This window comes from Anthonomus grandis, chromosome 4 (assembly GCF_022605725.1).
Source record: "Anthonomus grandis grandis chromosome 4, icAntGran1.3, whole genome shotgun sequence".
NCBI classification, from domain to species: Eukaryota; Metazoa; Arthropoda; class Insecta; order Coleoptera; family Curculionidae; genus Anthonomus; species Anthonomus grandis.
The window spans coordinates 4,318,351-4,342,898 of NC_065549.1; the positions used below are offsets into that span (position 1 = coordinate 4,318,351).

The 24,548-nt window shown below is 27.4% G+C and overlaps 1 protein-coding gene across 6 annotated transcripts in view; it reads left to right on the forward strand.

The window, feature by feature from the left end:
* The window catches only part of LOC126734838 (protein dead ringer-like), a 235,509-nt gene that overhangs the window by 47,593 nt on the left and 163,368 nt on the right, over positions 1-24,548 (forward strand). For 4 of the 6 annotated variants that reach the window (XM_050438607.1, XM_050438608.1, XM_050438610.1 and 1 more), the window contains exon 2: positions 23,090-23,275. In XM_050438607.1, coding sequence (XP_050294564.1) covers positions 23,090-23,275 — 186 coding nt within the window. The remainder of the gene's footprint in view (positions 1-23,089; positions 23,276-24,548) is intronic. The other 2 variants (XM_050438611.1, XM_050438612.1) reach the window with 1 other exon arrangement.

Genomic DNA, 24,548 nt, shown 5'->3' on the forward strand with positions numbered 1-24,548 from the left:
TTCAGGTCTATCAAACTGCAAACGTCACTGTTTATATATTTTTTTATTTAAAATCGGTATTTCATTTCGTTTTCGATAAAAAATTATTGTTCATCTTAAGCAAAACGATTTGTATTCAAACCGTTATAACAGTTTAAAGTAACAAAATATGATTGTTGAGATCACAGATCTACGAAATTGGAAAAATCACTGTTGAGATTTATCTCAAATAATATTTTCGTAATTTTTATTTTATATGTATATGGCTTTAAAGATCACTATTTATCTAAAGCAAAACAATTTGTATATCGATTAAAAGTACATGAGACTTAAAAATTAATGTTTAGATAATAGATCACTGTTGAGATTTATATTTTTTATTGTCAGAAATTGACGTAGCCTTTTCTTAAAATTTATAATATTTTGCGTAGGTAATTTTTATTCTATATATGCCTTAAAAATCACTGTTTATCTTAAGCAAAATAATGTGTAATCGGTTTAAAGTACATGAGTTTTAAAAAATATCTACTGTTTAGAAAGTAGATCTATGAAATTGGAAAAATCACTATTAAGATTAATATTTTTTCTTGTCAAAAATCGATATTGCCTGCCTTACCTTAAATTAAATAAAATTTTTCGTGATTTTTTACTGCTTATCTTGTATATCGATTTAAGGTACATGGATTTGAAAAATTACTATTTACTAACAGCTCTACAAAACTGAAAAAATCACTGTTGAGATTATTATTTTTTCTAGTCAAAAATCGATATTGTCATTCTCAAATTGAATGGAAATATTCGTGGTTTTCACTCTATATATGCCTTAAAAAATCATTATTTATATGTAGCAAAACAATTTATATATCGATTTAAAAAATCGCTAGTAAGATAACTGATCAAGGAAACTAATAAAAAACACTTTTTAGAGATATATATATTTTTGTCTAAAACCAATATTGTTTTTTCTTAAAATAAAAAATAATTTAGTGATTTTCTATCTATATTATGCCTTTAAAAATCAATATTAATTTTTTTTTTGCAAAACGATTTGTATATCGATTTAAATTACGTGAGACTTAAAATCACTGTTGAGATAACGGATCTACAAAATTGGAAAAATCACTATTGAGAAAAAAAAAAGTTTTTCTATTTTGATATTAAAATGCAATATTACTGAGAAATCAGTGTTTTTCTCAAGCATAATAAATAATTTCTTTATCAATTTCTATATTTCTATTTTCTATTTTAATTTTCTATATTCTATATAAAAAATCTATGAAAATTAAAAAATCAGTAATTGAAAGCAACTTAAAAATCACTGTTGAGATAACATATCAAAGAAACTATTGGGATTAGTATTTAGAATAAAATTAATACGTGTTAAAAGGTGATTTTAATCTCAAATTAAATAATATTTTTTGAGATTTTTATTCTATAGCCTCTGAAAACCACTGTTTTTATTTATAATTAAATATAAACTGTTTAGCGAATCAAGGTACATACATAAATTATGAATTCACTGTTGAGATAACAGCTATACAAAACTAAAAAAATCACTATTGAGATTCATATTTTTGCTTCTTAAAAATTGATGTTGCCTTATCTCAAATTAATTAAAATGTTTAGTGATTTTTCATTCTATGCATGCCTTAAAAAAATCATTGTTTATCTTAAGCAAAATAATTTATATATAAATTCAAGATACATAAAACTCAAAAATCACTGTTGAGATTTATTTCCAATAATATTTTCGTAATTCTCATTCTATATGTATATGGCTTTAAAGATCACTATTTATGTTAAGCAAAACAATTTGTATATCAATTCAAAGTAGATGAGACTTAAAAAATAATGTTCAGATAATAAATCACTGTTGGGATTAATATTTTTATTGTCAGAAATTGACGTTACCTTGTCTCAAAATTTATAATATTTTGCATAATTTTTATTCTGTATATGCCTTAAAAATCACTGTTTATCTTAAGCAAAATAATTTGTAATCGGTTTTAAGTACATGAGATTTAAGATATATCTACTGTTCAGAAAGTAGATAGATATATAGAATTGGAAAAATCACTGTTAAGATTAATATTTATTTTGTCAAAAATCGATATTGCTTTTTCTTAAAATAAAAAATAATTTAATGATTTTCTATCTATTTTATGCCTTTAAAAATCAATATTAATTTTTTTTTTGCAAAACGATTTGTTTATCGGTTTAAGGTACATGAGACTTAAAAATTAATGTTCAGATAATAAATCACTGTTGGGATCAATATGTTTATTGTCAGAAATTGACGTTACCTTGTCTCAAAATTTATAATATTTTGCGTAATTTTGCCTTATTTAAAATATATTGCCTTATTTTAAATTAAATAAAATTTTTCCTGATTTTCAATCTATATATTTAAAAAAAAAATCACTACTTATCTTGTATATCGATTTTAAGTACATGGATTTGAAAAATTACTATTTACTAACAGCTCTACAAAACTGAAAAAATCACTGTTGAGATTATTATTTTTTCTAGTCAAAAATCGATATTGTCATTCTCAAATTGAATGGAAATATTCGTGGTTTTCACTCTATATATGCCTTAAAAAATCATTATTTATATGTAGCAAAACAATTTATATATCGATTTAAAAAATCGCTAGTAAGATAACTGATCAAGGAAACTAATAAAAAACACTTTTTAGAGATATATATATTTTTGTCTAAAACCAATATTGTTTTTTCTTAAAATAAAAAATAATTTAGTGATTTTCTATCTATATTATGCCTTTAAAAATCAATATTAATTTTTTTTTTGCAAAACGATTTGTATATCGATTTAAATTACGTGAGACTTAAAATCACTGTTGAGATAACGGATCTACAAAATTGGAAAAATCACTATTGAGAAAAAAAAAAGTTTTTCTATTTTGATATTAAAATGCAATATTACTGAGAAATCAGTGTTTTTCTCAAGCATAATAAATAATTTCTTTATCAATTTCATCTATGAAAATTAAAAAATCAGTAATTGAAAGCAACTTAAAAATCACTGTTGAGATAACATATCAAAGAAACTATTGGGATTAGTATTTAGAATAAAATTAATACGTGTTAAAAGGTGATGTTAATCTCAAATTAAATAATATTTGTTGAGATTTTTATTCTATAGCCTCTGAAAACCACTGTTTTTATTTATAATTAAATATAAACTGTTTAGCGAATCAAGGTACATACATAAATTATAAATTCACTGTTGAGATAACAGCTATACAAAACTAAAAAAATCACTATTGAGATTCATAGTTTTGCTTGTTAAAAATTGATGTTGCCTTATCTCGAATTAACTAAAATGTTTAGTGATTTTTTATTCTATGTCTGCCTTAAAAAAATCATTGTTTATCTTAAGCAAAATTAATTATAAATAGATTCAAGATACATAAAACTCAAAAATCACTGTTGAGATTTATCTCCAATAATATTTTCGTAATTCTCATTCTATATGTATATGGCTTTAAAGATCACTATTTATGTTAAGCAAAACAATTTGTATATCAATTCAAAGTACATGAGACTTAAAAATTAATGTTTAGATAATAGATCACTGTTGAGATTAATATTTTTTATTTTCAGAAATCGGTATTGCCTTATCTTGAATTGAATACAATTTTTCGTAATTTTCATTCTAGGTTTAGATTTTTTTTTAAAAATCACTCTTTATCTTGAATATCGATTTAAGGTACATGGATCTGGAAAATGGCTATTCGGATCTACAGAACTGAAAAAATCACTGTTGAGATTACTATTTTTTCTGGTCAAAAATCGATATTACCATTCTCAAATTGAATGAAAATATTCGTGGTTTTCATTCTATATATACCTTAAAAATCATTGTTTATATGTAGTTAAAAAATCGCTATTGAGATAACAGATATAGGAAACAAAAAAAAAACACTTTTAAGAATTATATCTATTTTTCTCTAAAACCGATATTGCTTTTCTTAAATTGAAAAATAATTTAGTGATTTTCTATCTATATTGTGCCTTTAAAAATCACTATTATTTTTTTTTTGCAAAACGATTTGTATATCGATTTAAGGTACGTGAGACTTAAAATCACTGTTGAGTTAACGGATCTGCAAAATTGGAAAAATCACTGTTGAGCAAAAAACAATTTTATATCGCATGGTACATAAATTATAAAATTTATGTTAAGATTAAGATTTTTTTTCTATTTTAATATTAAAATGCAGAATTACTAAGAAATCAGTGTTTTCCCAAGCATAATGATTTCTTTATCAATTCCACCATAAAAAATAAAAAATCGATAATTGAAAGCAACTTAAAAAGCACTGTTGAGATAACATATCAATTAAACTATTGGGATTAATATTTAGAATAAAATTAATACGTGTTAAAAATTTGTTATGATGTTAATCTCAAATAAAATAATATTTTTTTATGATTTTCATTCTATAGCCTATGAAAAATCGTTTTTTTTTTATATTTAAAAATAAACTGTTTATCGAATCAAGGTACATAAATCATAAAATCACTGTAGAGATTGAGATTTTGCTTTGATTTTAACGGTGAAAAAAACCTTATCTTAATATGCAAATAAGCGTTGAAAAATGACTGTTTTTCTTAAGCATATTAATTTGTTTCTAAATTCCTCCAGCTAAATTAAAGATCATTAGTGAGATATTGTTGATCACTGAAATAATCACTGCTATAATAAATTAGAGCCAATAAAGGCTTCTTTTTTCAAGAAAAATTTATAATTTTTCAGTAACGATTTGCTTCATTTTACTGTTCAATGACCCTTATAAAATTAAAATAAAAAAAATAGGTTATCGTGAGTATAAACAATTATATTGAAATATAAATTCCAGTCTATCTCGCGAAATATCCGCCAGCTGTCCATAAGATATCATGCAGTAAATTTCCCATGTTGATGGAATTCTGCATTTATTATGTACAAATTATTCTGTCAATTCTTCAATGTCCAGGCCAGGTGAGTTCGAATAATTTGAGGAGAAAAACGAGCAAAATAACTCATTAAATGACCGATCCGTTGTTGTTTCTTTTAAAATCGAACAAAAATAAAAACAAAAGAAAATATCGTGGAGAATCCGGCTACCGTATTGTATATTGCGTGCGGATATTCGCTCCCCATTTTTCGCTTCGGATCGTCTGGTTTTGGGACCCTGTAATCATGAAATATCGCCTTTTGTTTAACTTACTGCCATGTTTCAATATAAGAAAGCTTATAATTTTTAAACCTCACTAAGGAAAAAGGTTTTTCCGACAAGACTTATAATAACATGTAAATAATTCTTACATTTATATCATGAATGAACATGTGGTCCATGACATCCCTTTTCTCCCAATTATACAGAGAAGGACCCTTGTGGAGTCGACACACCTAATCATATCAAACGCGGTTATAAGGGATCTAAGAATGTGACGTTTCCTGAGGAATGATTAATGAACTTATAGGGCGTGTTGTACGTTTTGGATTGACTTTTACATGGAACTTATTATTATTATCAACAATTCAATATTAATATAGTAAATAATTATAATGTTTAATTTAGACTAACTTTAGATGCACTAGAAAATAACAGACGACAATGACGAACTGTATCAGATAATTCAGACAACCTTAATGTCCCCCTAGTTATTTCAACACGTGTTCACCGGTTTGATAGACAACGGCATTCGCTGCCTCTTATTAATAAAACCCGAGAATAGCCCGAGACTGTCTGTTTCTCTCTCTCGCATGATACATGTACTCTTCAGACGACACCTTTTTTTTCTTATAATCTGGATTAATTCGAAATTCGTCTACTGGCTACTCGCTCTAACCTGCGGGAACGTGCGAGAGAGAAGGGGGATGAAGCACCGAAAAAAGATCGTCATTATTCTTAGAATGCGAATAAATATAATCGCACGTTCGTATCGACCAGACCGAGTTATGCTTTTAAGAACCAGAAAATCGTTATGAGTCTGGACAAATTTTCTTTGTGTGCCAGACGGAGATTTATTGGGTTCTTAAGAAGTAATGAAACTGTTCGTTATTCGTTTGCAATTAAGGGTTATACTGGTAAAATGGTGTTTTTGTTTATCTGATTTTCAGTAAAATTTATAGTCAAGAAATCAGCATTTTTCTATTGGAATATCTTAAATAACTTAGGAGTTATACATAGAAAGGTCCAAGAACAATTCACAACTTGCAATTTATTCCAAAAACCTCAGATCTAGTGAGTTTTGTACGTTGTAGGGCAAAATTGGCTTTAGCTTAGAAACCATTAGACCGACAAAAATGGTTTATACTTTAAAATGTTCCCTGGAAAAAGTGTTTTCTTTGGGTGAAAACTCCATTGAGGTACCTCAAAGAATTTTTGGGTGATTTTGAAAAACTAAATAATTTACAAGAAAATTTACTTCGAAACCAAGTGCTCAAATTAAGCTAGTTTTTAACTAAAAATATTTTTTTTATAAGGAGTTCATCTAGAAGGTGTCCATTATACTGCTATAAAGCAATTAAATAGATATTTAAAATAGCTTGGAAGTTACATGCGAAAATGTCCAAGGGTAATAAAAAAACTTGCAATTTGTTACAAAAACTTCTAGTGACCATTGAACCTTGGAGGGCAAAACTAGCTCTAGCTTAGAAACTACTAGACTCACAAAAATGGTTCGTATATGAAATTGTTCCCTAAAACATACGATTTCTTTAAGTAGGAAACTTTATTAAGGAATGTCAATAAATTTCCAAGTAATCCTTAAAAAACTAAAAAATTTCCAGAAAAAATACCTGGAAACCAAGTGTTCTAGTAAAGCTAATTTTTCACTCAAAATTTGTAAGGTCAATTAAAAAAATTCTCAAGAATAAAGCAAATATTTAAACTAGAAAATTTAGTGGAAAAATTACCCAGAAATCAAAATTGCCCTAATTAAGACAATTTTTAACTTATTATTAATATTTTTACATTAAATAAATCCATAGATTATAGTTAGTAACACAATAAAATAATTATGAAAATATCTTAAATGACTTGGGAGTTATAGATGGAAATATCTAAGAAAAATGAAAAAATGTTAGTCTAGAAAGAGTTAGTCTAGAAGATGTCCACTATACTGTTATAAAGGAACTATGTAGATATTTCGAATAGCTTGGAAGTTACATGCGATGATTTCCAAGGGTAATAAAAAAAAATTGCAATTTGTTGCAACAAAAACTTCAGGAAAGAAAGAAGGTAAAACTATCTCTAGCTCAGAAACTATTAGATCCATAAAAATGGTTCATATATAAAATTGTTCCCTATAAAATATGTTTGCTTCAAGTAAAAAACTCCATTAAAGAATCTTAACAAGTTTCCAAGTAATTCTTAAGAAACTAAAAAATTTACAAAAAAAATTACCCGAAAGCCAAGTGTTCTAGCAAAGCCAATTTTTCACTCAAATTCAATTTTTCATTCAAAATTTGTAAGGTTAATTGAAAAAATTCTCAAGAATAAAGCAAATATTTGAAATTGAAAATTTAGTAGAAAAATTACCCAGAAATCAAAATTCTCCTGATTAAGACAATTTTTAACTTATTATTAATATTTTTACATTAATTAAATCCACAGATTATAGTCGGTAAGACTGTAAAATAATTATCAAAATATATTAAATGACTTGGGATTTATAGATAAAAAAGTCCAAGAACAATAAAAAAATGCAAAACTTGCAATTTATTCCAAAAACCTCAGATCTAGTGACCATTAGACCTTGGAGGGCAAAGCGCTAGCTCAAAAACTATTAGATCCATAAAAAAGGTTCATATATGAAAATGTTTTCTGAAAAACGTGTTTTCTTTAAGTAAAAACTTTATTGAGGTACCTCAAAAAATTTCCTTTTTGAGAAATTGAAAAATTTACAAGAATTACTCCGAAGCAAAGTGCTCTAGTTAAGCTAGTTTTTTATTCAAAATCAATTTTTTTTATAAGGAGTTCATCTAGAAGGTGTGCATTAAATTGTTATAAAAAATTATGTAAATATTTCAAATAGCTTAGGACATGCGAAAATGTCCAAGAGCAATAAAAAAATTACCCGGAAACCAAATAAAGCAAAATAAAGCGATTTAATGAAGCAAATATTTAAAATTGAAAATTTTGTGGAAAAATTACCGAGAAATCAAAATTGCTCTATTTAAGACAATTTTTAACCTGTTATTAATATTTTTATATAAAATAAATCTACAGATTATAGGCGGAAACACTGTAAAATAATTATAAAAATATCCTAAAGGACTTGGGAGTTTTAGATAGAAACGTCCAAGAACAATAAAAAATTCAAAACTTAATTTAAAGCAATTTAATCCAAAAACCTAGTGAGCTTTGGACCTTGGAGGGCAAAACTGGCTTTAGCTCAAAAACTATTAGACCCACAAAAATGGTTCATATATGAAAATGTTCCCTGGAAAACGTGTTTTCTTTAAGTGAAAACTCCACTGAGGTACCTCAAAAAATTTCCAAGCAATTCTTGTAATAAATACTAAAAAATTTACAAGAAAATGTACTCCGAAACAAAGTGCTCTAGTTAAGCTAGTTTTTTACTTAAAATCATTTTTTTTATAGGAACTTCATCTAGAAGATGTGCATTAAATTGTTATAAAAAATTCTATAGATATTATAAATAGCTTAGGAGTAACATGCGAAAATGTCCAAGGGTAATAAAAAAATTGCAATTTGTTACAAAAACTTCAGGAAAGAAAGAAGGTAAAAGTACTTCTAGCTCAGAAACTATTATATCCATAAAAATGGTTCACATATGAAATTATTCTCTATAAAATATGTTTCCTTAAAATAAAAAACTCCATTAAGGAATCTCAACAAGTTTCCAAGTAATCCTTGAAAAACTAAAAAATTTACAAAAAAAAATTACCCGAAAACTAAGTGTGCTAGTTAAGCCAATTTTTCACTTAAAATTAATTTTTTTTGTACAGAGTTTATTTACAAGATGTTCACTAAAAATTCGTTGTAAAGGAATTACAAAAATATATTCAATAATTAGGAAAGAATAATTAAAAATGTCAAAGTTTTATTTCAAAAATTTCAAAATTTGATAGGCCTTAAGCGTAAACGCAGATAAATACTGCTTGATTGAATAAATAATTCCTTAGAAAACAAACTTCTCAAGAACTCCTAGAATTTTTTTAATTTATTTAAAAAAAAATAGAAATTTTGATGAAAAAATGACACAGAAGTCAAAATTACTATAGTTCAGTCAATTTTTAACAAAGGATTAAAATAGAATAAATCTACAGGCTATAATCTATAGTACTGGGAAGAAATTATAAAAATATTTTAATTAGCATGAAAGATATAGCAGATATGAGAAAGATATTTTAATTAGCAGGAATATTTAAAGTTTTTAACTTATTCCACAAACTCCAAATCTGATAGGCTATGATAGACTCACAAAAATGGTTCATACATTTATCAAATTTTTCTTTAGAAAACGCATTTTCTTAGGAAGTCCATATGCATAAGGTAACACTGTAAAAAGTAATAAAAATATTTTAAATTACTTAAAAGTTTTAGATAAAAAAAATAAAAAATAATTAAAAAATTCAAAGTTTTATATGTACTCCAAAAATTCAAAAAATTGAAAATTTAAGCGAAAAATGACTTGAAAACCAAAATTACTTTAACTACTATATTAAAATTTTTAGATGGAATAAATCTACGAACTATAATCTCTAATACCGTAGAAAAATAATAAAAATATCTTAAGTGGCTTGGAAGTTATAGGTAAAAATATCCAAGAATGATTAAAAAATTCCAAGTTTTACATTTATTCCAATAACCTCAAATCTGATAAGCATTGAACTTTTAAGACAATACTGATTCTAGCTCAGAAAGTAGTAAACCAAGAAAAATGATTTATATAAAAATTTATTTCTTAGAAAACGCACTTTCTTAATAACTACAAGTAAATTCCTAAAATTTGTTTAATTAATTTAAGAGAAACTGAAAATTTTAGCAAAAAATGACTTGGAAATCAAAAATGCTGTAACTAAGCCAATTTAAAATTTAAAATTAAAATTTTTAGATGGAATAAATCTACGAACTATATTTTCTAATACTGTCGAAAAATTATAAAAATATCTTAAGTATCCAAGTTATGTACTTGGAAGTAGTATTTTAAATTTTACATTTATTCCAATAACCTCAAATCTGATAAGCATTGAACTTTTAAGACGAAACTGGTTCTAGCTCAGAAAACAACAAAAAAAAAACAAAATGGTTCATAAAAGAAATTATTCCTTAGAAAACGCCCTTTCTTAAGAACTGCAAGTTAATTTTTTTTAATATTTCTAAAAAAGGTAAAACAAATTATGGAAAAATTACCCAGAAATCAAAATTGCTTTAGACAAGCCTATTTCTAACCTATAATCAAAGTTTTATATGTGATTTAACTACAGACTATAGTATCTAATAGTGTCAAAAATTTATAAAAATATCTTAATTAGCTTGGAAGATATAGGCAAAAATATCCAAAAATAATTAATTAATAAAAAATTAAATATATTTCAAAAACTTCAAATCTGACAGGCATTGGACTTGAACGACGATACGGGTTCTAGCTCAGAAAGTATTAAACCTACAAAAATGGTTTGTATATGAAATTATTCCTTAGAAAACGCACTTTCTTAAGAACTTCAGGTGAATTTCAGTAATTTTTTATAATTATTCCTTAAAAAAATATAAAATTTAATGAAAAAATTACCCTGAAACTAAAATTGCTCTAGTTAAGCCAATTTTTAATCTATAATTCAAATTTTTGAACTGAATAAATCTACAGGCTATAATATACACACCCCACAAAAATCATCGCATCACTCATTATTTCTTAAATGTTTTAAATTTTTGATATTGATAATTAAATCACCAAATATATACGACTTTTGCAACATTTATTTTAAATCAGTTTAATCTACAGAAGACAAACATTTTGATTTACAAAATATGCAAAAATCAAAAAAATTGTACAAAACATGTATACAAAAAAAATTAACTTTATTTAAGCCAATGAATTTCTAATAGCGTGTATTACCGCCCCTGGCTCTAATTACAGCTTCCATTCGTCTTCGAAGGCTTCTAAACAGGTTATGGAGGTATTCTTGCGGCACGTTTGCCCAGAAGTCAAAAAGAACATTTTGAAGATCATCTAATGTTCTTATTGATGCTGGATGTTGCTAAATTTGCTATCCTAGTTGGTCCCAGACATGTTCTATCGGACTAAGGTCCGGGATACATGCAGGCTAATTTAGGGTGGGTATCTCGACCTCTTCTAAGTATTACCGAACAACTCTAGCAGCGCGTGGACGAGCATTATCATGCATTAGCACAGAATTATCACCGATATATGGCATATAGGGTATATCCATCATTCACTGGTACTAGCTCCGTGCGACCCTCAAAAACTTATGAATTATCTTAATTTGCTTGGAATTTATCGGCAAAAATATCCGAGAATAATTATAATTTTTCAAAAAACCCCAAATCTGACGGGCATTGGACTGATGAGGTTTATGTGGTAAATTATTTATTTTAAAATACCTTTTCAATAAAACTCTCTTAAAGTACCTCAAAAAGTTTCCAAGCGATCACTGAAAAACTAGAAACCTTAGTATAAAAAATTACATAAAAACCAAAACTTCATTGGTCATTAAAAGGCCATTTTCCGTTACATAGAATTCATTTACATATAGTTCTTTCTAATATTATAAGAGAATTATAAAAACAAATCTTTCCAGACTCTGAATACACCCCTTCGTCCCACCCTATATGCCTTAAAACCCAGTCATATTTCACAACTTTTTTACAATTAAGGAATCCAATTGTAAAGTGGCTTTTCAACACTCGACCTGAAAAACAACGAATTAACGCAGCAAAGATTATATTGCTAATAATAATTAAAAGCCAGAAAGGCAAACATAAGAACGCAGGGCTTATTGTAAATATTGATTCACGTGTGCTACTTATACCATCGACGTTTTAAAACAAAAAAAAAGAATCATATCGATGGGCTAAAACATGGTTTGGATTTTAACCATCGGTTTTAACGGATGAAAATAGATTTAAATCTAATGGTGCGCGTTCCGAGATGCGTGTAGCCTATTTACTTAAGAGTTTGAGTAATACGAATCATTTCCAGACAAATTGGCCCGTCATTAACGCGGCTGATATACCAGATTAGAAAATTAAATTGAGAGAGATCCGGGATTTATCGCTGAACTAATTTTTATAACGGCTAGTGATAATTCAGTTTCAGTTTTACACCTGATGAATATCAAAAATTGTTATTTTTAGAGCCGGTTTGGAAATATATCTTTCGCTATATAATGAAGTGTCTTTTACGTTGCCTGGTATATTTTTTCAATTAATTTGTAACAGTATATAAGTGATATTTAACTATAGGTGCATTTCGTAATTAATATTACGATGAGTTTATTTATAGGCGATGCAAAAAAAAAAATAAAAGAATTCCATTGTTTGACCGTTTTACGACCTTCTCCGATTTTTATTGTGCGTAACCAAATTGCCAGATTTGAATATCTTGAAATTAGATCCGCCGGTTCTCTGGTTGATATGATCGTGAAAAAGTTTTACGGAATTAAGGAAAACACGAGGAGAAGACAGAGAAAATTAAAAGAAATAGAAATTTAGTTTTATTAAAACTGTTCAGGACGCGAACAAGCTATACCTTGATTTTTATTTTTTTTTGCAGGTAAATAAGTCAATTTTTCTTTTGTCTCTATCTCACTTTGCTTTTTTTGCTTAGAACATCTTAAAATTGCACTTTTCTTTCGTATTTTGACCCACTGTACACGAAAAACAAAAATTCCAGTTTTGATTTAATTTTTTTTAAATTTAATTCCAAGCATTTGATGTCATTTTATTATTTGTCTTTCAGGAATTTGATTTGAATCGTCCAGGGGCCATCACTAAAAAGTTATTAAATAAAATGTGATTTTCGGGTCGGACCTTCATGGGTAAAGTTCACTATTGCTCGCCCTATATGGTTTCCAAAAATGCCGATTATATGGCATATAAAAGATAAAGGATAAAGCTTTTTTCTGAAATAAGTATCGTTTGGAAGAAAATTCCAAAAAACTGAAAATGCCAGAACTCGAAAAATAAATTTTTTACAAAAAAAAGCTTCAAGTATGTCTAATCTCTTATAAAATAAAGAATTTTAGCCGAAACACTTTTTTTATAAAAATTATATTTTAGCCTCTGGAGAAGTTTGAATTTTTTTTTTTTTTAGTCACGTTTATTCGCTGATAATAACCCACCCTGTATACCGATCTGGCTCAAAAAGTATACAATTCTTAAGCTTCTAATAGCCCTCGTGTCCTAAAAATTTCAAGTCGTTCGCGTCGGCTTTTAATTTGAGTTCTCGCGACCGGAAGGAATTTGACCGTTTTTTTACGAAATTTTCACTTTGACTCAGTCCCGCTGCCTTTGTGGCTACTGAAAAAAAAAATTGTTTACGGATCCATCATTCTCAATGTATTGAGAGGCCACATGCCAAATTTCATCGTTTCGCGACGCATACAGCCAAAGGTATGAATTTTTATTTCCCAATAAATACGTTGTTTCGGACCCGAGGTCGCGTGCATAATTTAGTCGCAGACGCTTCTTGAATTTCTTTATGGCATTTAGAATCTTCTAAGACAACTCCTTGGATTTTTGAAGTTATTTATTGTATATGTACTTTAGATGTTTGAGGTCATTTTCTATTATATAAATCCAGTTATTTGAAGCTACTTGCAATTTATTTTGCTATATTTGAAGTCTTTCCTAAAATGATTTAAACATTACGAATCTTCGTAATATTTGGGTCTAATTCAAACAAATAGTCCATTTTTCTCAAAGAGACCTCTTAATAATAAAAATTCAGAGATTGGAGGCACACAACATAATCTGAGACCATTGACTTTGTGTCTCTCCAATCTCTAAATTTTTGGGCCTAAAATTAGATTTTTGTCTGATGAGTGTCTCCTTTTATACTGCATCGTTTTTTTTTTTCTATTTTTGCCTAAAGATTCTTAAAATTTCATAAAGACCAAGGGCTTTTTCCCAAATTTCAAAATATCTCGAAAGTCAATAATTTAAAAAAAAAATTTTTTGTACTTAGTCTTGTAAACCAAAACTTTGTCTATCATTTTGTACTCTTTTTTAATTAAAATGATAAAAATTAAGATATTTCGATATTTTGTCGTGAGGTCAAAGCACCAAGTGCCTTTCCCTAAATTTCGAAATATGACCACAATCAGTCTTGTAGATCAAAATATTATCAATAAATTTGCACTCTACAATAGGATAAACATCATTTTATCAAAATGATGGAAAATGAGATTTTTTCGATATTTCGTCAGGAATTTAGGCACTAAATAAGTATTAAAAGTGCCTTTTCATAACTTTCAAAATATCTCAAAAATTATTAATTTTTTAAAAATATGCTCATAATGAGTCTTGTACACCCAAATCGTATCTATCACTTTGCACTCTATAATTTTCTTGATTAAAATAATAGAAAGTGACATATTTCGATATTTTGTTGTGGAGTCTAGGGACCAATTGCATTTCCCTAAATATCTGCAAAATTATTAATTTTGCAAAAATATGCTCATGAACAGTCTTGTAGACCCAAATCATATCTATCACTTTGCACTCTATGATTTTCTTGATTAAAATAATAGAAAGTGACATATTTCGATATTTTGTTGTGGAGTCTAGGGACCAATTGCATTTCCCTAAATATCTGCAAAATTATTAATTTTGCAAAAATATGCTTATGAACAGTCTTGTAGACCCAAATCATATCTATCACTTTGCATTCTATAATTTTCTTGATTAAAATAATAGAAAGTGACATATTTCGATATTTTGTTGTGGAGTCTAGGGACCAATTGCATTTTCCTAAATATCTGCAAAATTATTAATTTTGCAAAAATATGCTCATGAACAGTCTTGTAAACCCAAATCATATCTATCACTTGCACTCTATAATTTTCTTGATTAAAATAATAAAAAGTGACATATTTCGATATTTCGTCGTTGAGTCTAGGGATCCATTGCTTTTCCTTTAATTTCGAAATATCTCAAAAATCATTAATTTTGCAAAAATATGCTCATAATCAATCTTATAAATCCAAATATCACTTTACACTATATTTTTTTTTTATTAAAATAATAGGAATTGAGATATTTTGTCATGATCTCTAAATTTCGAAATATCTCGAAAATCATTAATTTTGCACAAATATGCTCCTAATCAGTCTTCTACATTCAAATATTATCTGTCGCTTTGCACTTTATAATTTTTTTTATTAAAATAATAGACACTGAGATATTTTAAAATTTCGTCATGGGGTACAAACCTTTGGTCAAATTTCGAAATTCCAGTTTGGCTCACTGCATACGACCAGCATAATTTCATTACAATCATTCAAGATACTTGGATCTAAAATGGCTTTTATTACAGGAAAATGTTAAGAAAAATTAAATTTTTCAAGTTTTCTTTGTCTTTATTCTGAATTGTCCCTTCTCATTCCTGTCTGAGTTATTTGAACATTTTACTTCTCTTACGTAGAAGTGTGGTCCTTTACATAGGATAGAAATCATTTCCTCAGGATCTTTCATGATAATTCGTTTGGTTAAAATCGGTCTTCTTCTTAAATGAATTTATCCGCACTATTTTTACCTAAATCATCTTAAAACTGTACTAATATAATTATAAATTTGTAAAACTTGTGGTCTAAAATGAAGTTTTTTGCCTGAAAACCATTTTCTCAAAAATTACCCGAAACTATCTAATTTTTAAACTCTTAACCAAACACATAATAAATATTGTGAATATCGGCACCCCCGTTCAAATCGAATGTAAAAATTGGTATCCAACTGGGCCATAAGACCCGGGTACAGGCGCCGACTACCGATACCCTCCTATTAAGTTTCCTTTGATTTCAATTGTGCCTTAGACACATCAATGGCCTTTTTATAAGCTCCTAGAGACCCTTCAAGTTAATTTATTACAGCTGATTCGCCGTATAGGAAATGACGTGTCCGATAATCAGAAGCTCGAGAGTCGATTTCCTATGTAGTTTCGATGTTAAATTAAGAAAAAAATAGGGGCATTTTGTTATAATTTTTTTTAAATAAATAATTCGCCCTGTATATGGTTGAAAAGAGGCCAAAAACGGAATGTTTATACCCCTTTTCTTAAAGAATGTTTGACTTTACTTAGTGAGACCTGTTTTATTGTGACGGCAAATATGTATTTAGGATCCGATGTTGATGATGGGTCTTTGATCGTCTTTCACCGTATTTCAGATTGGAACTATGTGTGAGGCTTGTTGTAAATAGTTTTATGGAATTTTTTAGGGGTAACAAAACAAGGGACAAATTATCGTTTATTTATGATTGAAAATCTTGCATTTTATATATGCTTGAATTCTTCTTATATTGAATAAAATTTATGTGGTTGATCAAGGATTTTTTTCTTAAATCTAGCCAAAATGATTTATTATTTAATAAAGTATTATGAATTTTATTAACGTGCCACACACCTGAGAAAATTTATGTACTTACAGTAAAGAGACTTAATAATGCGGCAATGCTACTTAAGCCAAATCAAATGCAAAAATATATATACGATGCAGTAAAATTATTTTTGTGACCAATAAATTAATAAGTTTTACACATTTCGCCGTAATAAAGCCAGGTATATTTAGATTATGCGACTGGATGTATGTATAAGAAATTGGCTTGTGATCTTGGAATTACCGAAAATATTAAATTTAAAAGGTAAAATTTTAACAAAAAAAATTTAAATTTTTGGTGTACTTTTAGATCTTGTTGTAAAAAAAAGTACTTGTTTAAATATATGAAATATGCAAATAAAATGGTTATAAAAAATTAAACCAACTTAAAAAAATATTATTTTGTACAGTACAGTTACAATTTATTTGAAATTTAATGAAGGAAAATATGAGCTTTTATAAAATATATGTCCTAAAAAAAGTGTAAGGTACAGATTTATTTATAAAATTAGAAAAATTTAAATAAAACATGATTTTTTTAATTAAAAAAATATATAAAAACATTTTCTAGCAACTCCAAAATTTTTTGTAAATAATTATACACAGACATAAAATTGTATACAAAAATACAGCATATTGCAGTGTTTGTTCTAAAGGAACTAAACTTGGAAACAAATGTTTTGTTAGTATTTAATAAAAAAAGTATAAATTTATATTTTTTTAATGATTTAAAAGAAAATTATGTTTGGGCCAAATCCAAGGAAATTAAAATATTTAATTGTTCACTTTAATATTTTACAAATTTATGATTTAATCTCGTCTGCTGACTTACACGTACAATTTCATTTAAAAAATAAAACTTATACCAAACAAAAATTAAAATAAAAATTTTTTTTATCAATATTTATTTTTATAAATCAGAATTAATTAGTACGAAATTATATTGGCGCCAAATTCAAAGAAATTAAAACATAAAGTTGTATTAAAAAATCTATACAATTTCAAGATTTATTGTGTAAAACTAAACTGATTAAAACAAATTTTATGTTTCAATCTCACTATTTATAATTTATAATTAATTAGAAAAAAATTATATTTGTATTAAAATATTAATTTGTATACGAAACATTAAATTTAAAAAAATAAAAATTCTTAAAATTTCAGGATTTATTGTAAAAAAAGTAAAGTTAAAAACAAATTTTTAATATCAGCAGTAAAATAAAAAATTAAATTTTATAAAAAAAATATACAAACTTGATATTTATTTTTTTAATTTAAAAATAATTAGAAGAAAATTATATTTGTGTCAAATTCAAAGAAGTTAAAACATTAACATAAACATAAAATTATAACAATTTTAGGATTTGTAGTAAAGAACTAAACTTAGAAACTTTTGAAATTTCTCAACTTTCAAAACAACTTCAGCAGAAACTTATACAGTGACCGCCTAAAGTTCCGCATAAATTCTATAAAAATTAGAGACATGATTTTTTGAGAAAACGCTCGGATCCGTCGATTTTTATTTTAAGTTGCGCATTATTTCACATAAATTTTTGTATACAGGGTGGAACAAAAAAAAAGATATGGCGTCATCGGAATGCTATATTTTTTATTGCATTTATGAAATATAAGCGAAATTCCAAGCAAGTTTCGTGTAACTCACCTTACCTCAAAACTCAAATGTTTCAGAAATATTTACATTTAACGAACAAGAAAGCAAGTAAGTACGTCTATTTACAATTTAAGATAAAATGGAGGATAAAATGTTATAAACTGTTAAAACCCTTATTAATGTATCAAGTGTTCAAACTGATCCCCCCTTTACTTCTTGGCAGAAAGCAAGACGCTTTACAAAGTTATGTAAAATACTTATTAATTATTTCAGGTGATATACGTCTAATTCTATTTTTCAAATCTTCTACGTTGTTTGGCTTCTCAATATAAACTTTACTTTTCAGGTACCCCCCATAGAAAATAGTCGCAGAGATTTAGGTCTGGTGACCTGGCCGGCCACTCTATTGGAATAAAATTTTTTATTGGAATTATTCATAAAAAATTACCCTTCTCTTTCTAGTACATTACATAAATTATTTAAAAAATCCTTATGTTTTTTAAAATGAAATCTGTTAACCCCTACAAGAATGTTAGTTATTTTTTTTTTCATTCTATATTTACTATTTATATCCGTTAAAGTTTTAATTTTTTCAATAGAGGCATTATCTATTTACCTATCTATAAACCTTAGATAATGGCTCATGTTTAGAACTTTTATGTTTGCAGATTTTCTTCTTGATGTTGGTTTTTTTATTAGTGGAGACTAGAGATGTGCTCTTATTTCTTCGGGAGTCTAATAACAGCAAGAGGGTTCCGTGGTACATTCCCTATTATCAGGTGAAGGTTTTGGAGTTTCAGAAAGTAATGGAGTTCCATTGTCAGAAAGTACTGGAGTTGCATCGGACGTTCGTTTGTGGTGATGAGGGTCGATCAATAACCCTTGCGGGGAGAAAGTAATAGTCAGTAAACAAGTGTAAATCGAAGGGGTATATACCACTTTTAGAAAAGTCTTTGGTAACGGATACCAATAAGCTTTGCATTATTTTTTAATAAAATTGTTTGTCCAAGACTTTGAACCAGAAAATCATCACAAGCTTGGTTAAAACATGTTTGAAAGTCCATATCTACCAACGGTTGAAACCGATAGCTTATATGTGGTCGTCTAATATTAATATAACCTTTTTATCTTGGCTACATTTTACGAAGTTTATAAAATTCGAAGTTGTCACTAAACATCCAGCCACTAGATGAGTCACAACTCTGGATTATTGTGGTGCTCCATTTGTCATATTTACGAACTTTGTCTAAGACTCTTACGAGTCTTGTTTACGAACATGCGGAATAACGAAGAAAGGTGGAATTCAATTTCCAATTGCATTTACCGTGTGCTGTGGCGGTTTGGCCTCTCTCATTTAAAATAACTTTGGCCATTTACTTTTGCCCTTTTTTTGAAATGATTTTGCAGGGTTTATGGATTCCTCTTCGTCCTATTCCCATCTTCCTGGGAACACTGTATCCAAGTTATTACGGACATCTCAAAAGAAATGTGGCGGTGCGCCATCTTGCCGAAACCATAAATTATCTGTCGGGACAGCAGGGTCTTGTTCGTCTGGGTATAGGGCAGCCAAAGCAGGGATAAAATTTTCTTGAAGAAAATTCAAATAGCGTTGTCCTGTTAAGTTTTCTTCGAAAAAGTATGGCCCTATTTTCCACGATACCAGCCCAAACATTAATAGATTTACGGTACTGTGTATGAGCCTCAGTTGCCCAGTGTGGATTTGACACTGACCAGTACCGACAATTTTGCCGATTTACGACACCGTTTAAACAAAAAGTTGCTTCATCCGAAAACAAAACTCGTAACACAAAACTGACGGTTATTATTGCAAATGTTCATCATTTGCTCGCAAAATTTTGTTTTCTTTGATCAGGATCGTCCTTATTTAATTCGTATATTAGTCTTATTTTATAAGGGTGGTATTCATTTCCTTTTAAGGTGCGTCTTACTGACGTTCCGGCTATATTATTATCAACTGAAATTTGTGAAGTTGCATTGTTTGGATTTTTTTCGACGGAGAACAGAACGTTTTTTTCAGAACGAGAAAATTTTGTTCCTTCAGAAATTTTTGGACGACCTGATCTTGGCAAATCCCTAACATGACCTGAAGTTATGAATTTGTGCTCTATTCTACTGTTGACTGAGAAATAGGATGGTTTGGGTATTTGGCATTAAACAGTTCACCTACTTCTTTTTGCGTGTGCACTCGATCCCCGTACCCTAGCATCATGAAAATTTCAATTCGTCGGGTTTCCGTTAAATTAGCCATAATTGATTCTGATAAAAACTATTAATTTTCGAACTGACAGTGACATTCGAAAATAGAGATTCTTTGCAAGTGCAACCATGAAAATAGAAACAATTGGCAGTGTTTATAACATTATTTTATCCTCGATTTTACCTTAATTTGTAAAAAGACGTACTTATTTGTTTTCTTGTTATTTAATTGTAAATATTTCGGAAACAGTTGAGTTTTGACATAAGGTGTGTTTTACGAAACTTGCTTGGAATTTCGCCTATATTTCATAAATGCAATAAAAAATATAGCATTCCATTTAAAAAATGACCGATGACGTCACATCTTTTTTTTTGTTCCACTCTGTATACAAAAATTTATGTGAAATAATGCGCAACTTAAAATAAAAATCGACGGGTCCGAGCGTTTTCTCAAAAAATCATGTCTCTAATTTTTATCGAATTTATGCGGAACTTTAGGCGGACACTGTATAAAAAGACATACAAATTTATTTATTTTTATAATTCAAAATTATTTAGAGAAAAATTTATATTTTTATCAAATAAAAGAAAATTAAAATTTTAAATTGTATAAAAAACACCCAAAAAAAAATAGAAATGGTTACAATGTCAAGATTTGTTATTTCTTTATTTCTTTTTTAAAATCAGATTAACTTGAAAAAAAAATATAATTATGAAAAATGCCAGTAATTTCAAGCATGAAATTGTATAAAAAATACACAAATTAAAAAAATAATATTAAAATTAAATAAAAAAACAAATGAAAAAATAAATAAAAAAACAAATGAAAAAATAAATAAAAAAACTAACTTTGTTAATTTATAATTAATAAGAAAATGATATGTGTGTCAAAGTCAAGGAAATTGAAACATTAAATTGAATAAAATTACATTAATTAAAAAAAAAAAAGTTATTACAATTTTAGGAAAAACTGAACTTAAAAAAAAATTTTTGTTTTAGTCTCAGTAGCAAAATAAAAAATTAAATTTTATATAAAAACATTTAATTATTTTTTTCCAAATCGGATTTATTTGGAAGAATGTTATAATTGTGGAAAATCTCAGGATTATCACACATAAAATTTAATAAAAAATGTATAAATTAAAAAAATAATAAAAATTCTTACTTATAAAACTTTAGGACTTGTTTTCAAAAAACTAAACTTTAAAACAAACTTTATGTTTCAATGTAACCAGCAAAATCAAAAAAAAAAAAATATATACAAATTTATTATATTTTTTAAATTCAGAATTATTTAGAAATATTTTTATAATTCAGAATTCATAGAAACTAAACTTAGAAGCAAATTTAAACATAAAATTGTATAAAAAATGCATAAATTAATATTTTTTTACAATTTTAGAATTACCTTTAAAAAAACTGTACGTGTATCAAATTCAAGAAAATGAAATAAAAAGCATAATAATACAGTAAAGATTCATAAAAAAATATACACGTTAAAGCAACAATCATAAAAAATCGTATATTTCTCAAAATTAAAATTTTTGATAAAATTTCAGAGTTTATTCAAAAAAATAATGATGTAAATATTTACATAATTTTTTATAATAAAAAAACACATCAAATTCATCAAACCAAAAAAAAAAATAAAAACAAATAATTTGATTGTTATATTTAATTATTAAATAAGTTAATTATTCAACCCTAAGGAAATGCACTTATCCGTCTTCGATTTACCAAATCAATAACACGTAATAAGTAAGAAATCTTATACCCCCTGATTTACCAACATAATCCAATTTCAATAAATTGCATTATAACGTAATATTTGTTTAATATAATATAGTTAAATCATATTGAGAGTCGTTAGCATGCAAATGGAAACCATAAAAAATAATCATATTAGCCCACGATTTATGTTATAAAAGTGATTTTTTTTTAGTGGTATTTCACCGAAGGGGTGGTCTAACGTTCGACACAAACACACCCTTGGTTTATATATACTCCCTATTGTATATCGGTGGCGTCAATAGGGCCATTATATCGTTTTTGTGTGTTATAAGGGAGATTATAGAGCCACACACCGGCTGACAAATAATATTATTAATTTTTTTTTAATTAAAAATATATGACAGTTATGTGTATAATATGTGAGTAGCATTATACGTAAGGTTTTCACAATAATCCAATCTCAAAGTAAAATATAACAGGGTTGAGATGATCTTGAACCTAAGTATCATTGAGGATCGTAATAAAACCCACTCTAAAAAAGATTCTACCTTACTATATCCAGCTTAATCCACATAATCCCTGTAAGTCCCAATCTAAGAAATAAAATATAATCTAAAGAATGTAATTATATCTTTTAATGTAAGTTTCAATTACGTGGTAACTCGATAAAACCTGAAGTCTTATCAAGTGGTTTTTATCAAGAAATTCCCCCTTTTAATCAATGAAACCAGCGCAGCGTCGGATTACTCCTTAAGAGGGTTAAACGAAACGTAATCCGATAATTAATCATGTTTTGACAATTAAAATGTACCTGCCGTAATATTTTTAATAAAATTACTTTCAAATACCCTTAAAATCACTTTAAAAGGGTCAAAATTTCCAATATTTTTTTTTGTTTTCAGGTAGATAGATTTTGAATTGAAAATATATTTGTGTCTTTTTCTATTTCAGTCACATAACGAGGAAGACATGAGCGACGGCGACCCCCACTCCGGTGCCGAGCAAGAGGACAGTTGTGACGAAATCCGACGTCACGGCATCCTTACTGATCACAACGATGTCCTTACCAAGCTAAAAATGCAAGTGAGGGACATCAATGTGAGGGTAAGCAATGGTTTATTTCCACTTACTAACAAGGTAATCCTATTTATGGTTTTACGCGGAGTTATATAATTATTAATATACAAAGGTGGGGGTATTATTACAGATTTATGAACGATTTACGTATGTTTTTGACAATATTCGCTTTTATTATATTATAGGAGAGAAAAAAAGACGAGCTTCTCAGCTGCTTCATACACTTATTATTATTTAAAGATAGAGAAGGCATATAGAAAAAATTGTAATGTTTGCCCTTGACATTGTCCACCCCACTTACCTGATTTTGGTCCATTAGATTTTGATTTTTGGTAAAAGGCAAAAAATTTTACTTTAATTAAATACGTTATAAATCCATGATAAAAAAATGAGGGCAAATGTATTATAACCCCACTTTTTCTTGCTTTCTTAAAAAAAAAAAATACATGAAATATTAAAAAGTAAGTTTGACCTAAGTAACTTTGAAAAGTAAAAGTAAATACTAATATTAACTAATTTAGTAATCAGCAGTGGCATATAATTTTTTAACAATTTTTAGCCATACTTTCCTCGGTTAATTGCCCACCACTGGTTTTAAGTCATTTCTACCTCATTTTATTCAATTATCATGAAAATTGTTATTTATCATAACAATAAAAACGTCTTTTGACAAGTGACATTACTATCGGTATTGTACTATAAAATATTTATCAAATAGGATTATTTGACATCAAAATTATGCAAAAAATCATAAATAATGATAAACTTTTTGGGATATACAGGGTGATTCAAATTTAAGTGCAAAGATTTTAAGGGCATGAAAAGGTATGTCCTAACTTGTTTCGTTTTCTAGATATAGAGTGTATAAGTTAAATTTTTTTTTTGTTATGAAAATATGCTTTTGTATCTGTTACTTAGGCTAAGTTAAATTTTAAAGGAATTTAACGAATTTCAATAATCGATGCGAAATTATTATGTGTGCTAAAGGGACCAGGCACAGATTTTGTTTTTTTTCCTGGAAACAAGGCTAGATACGAGTAAGGCTCAAGAGGCAAGAAAGTGACATTATTGACAGCTTAATCTAAAAAAAAAAATAATTTGTCAAAAAAGCGGTGGCGTACCATAATGTTACCTATAAATATCAAGTAGGTAGCCCTCTGAAACGCTTATTAATTAATTAATAAATTTATTTTATTCCCACCAAAGGAGGGCCTTTATGACGACAAATAAGCCTAACAAATTTTATTTAAATCGGCTGAAAGGATTTTGAATAATTGATAAAAAACCGATTTTAATAAAAAAAAATTACACTCTGTATCTAAAAAACGAAGCA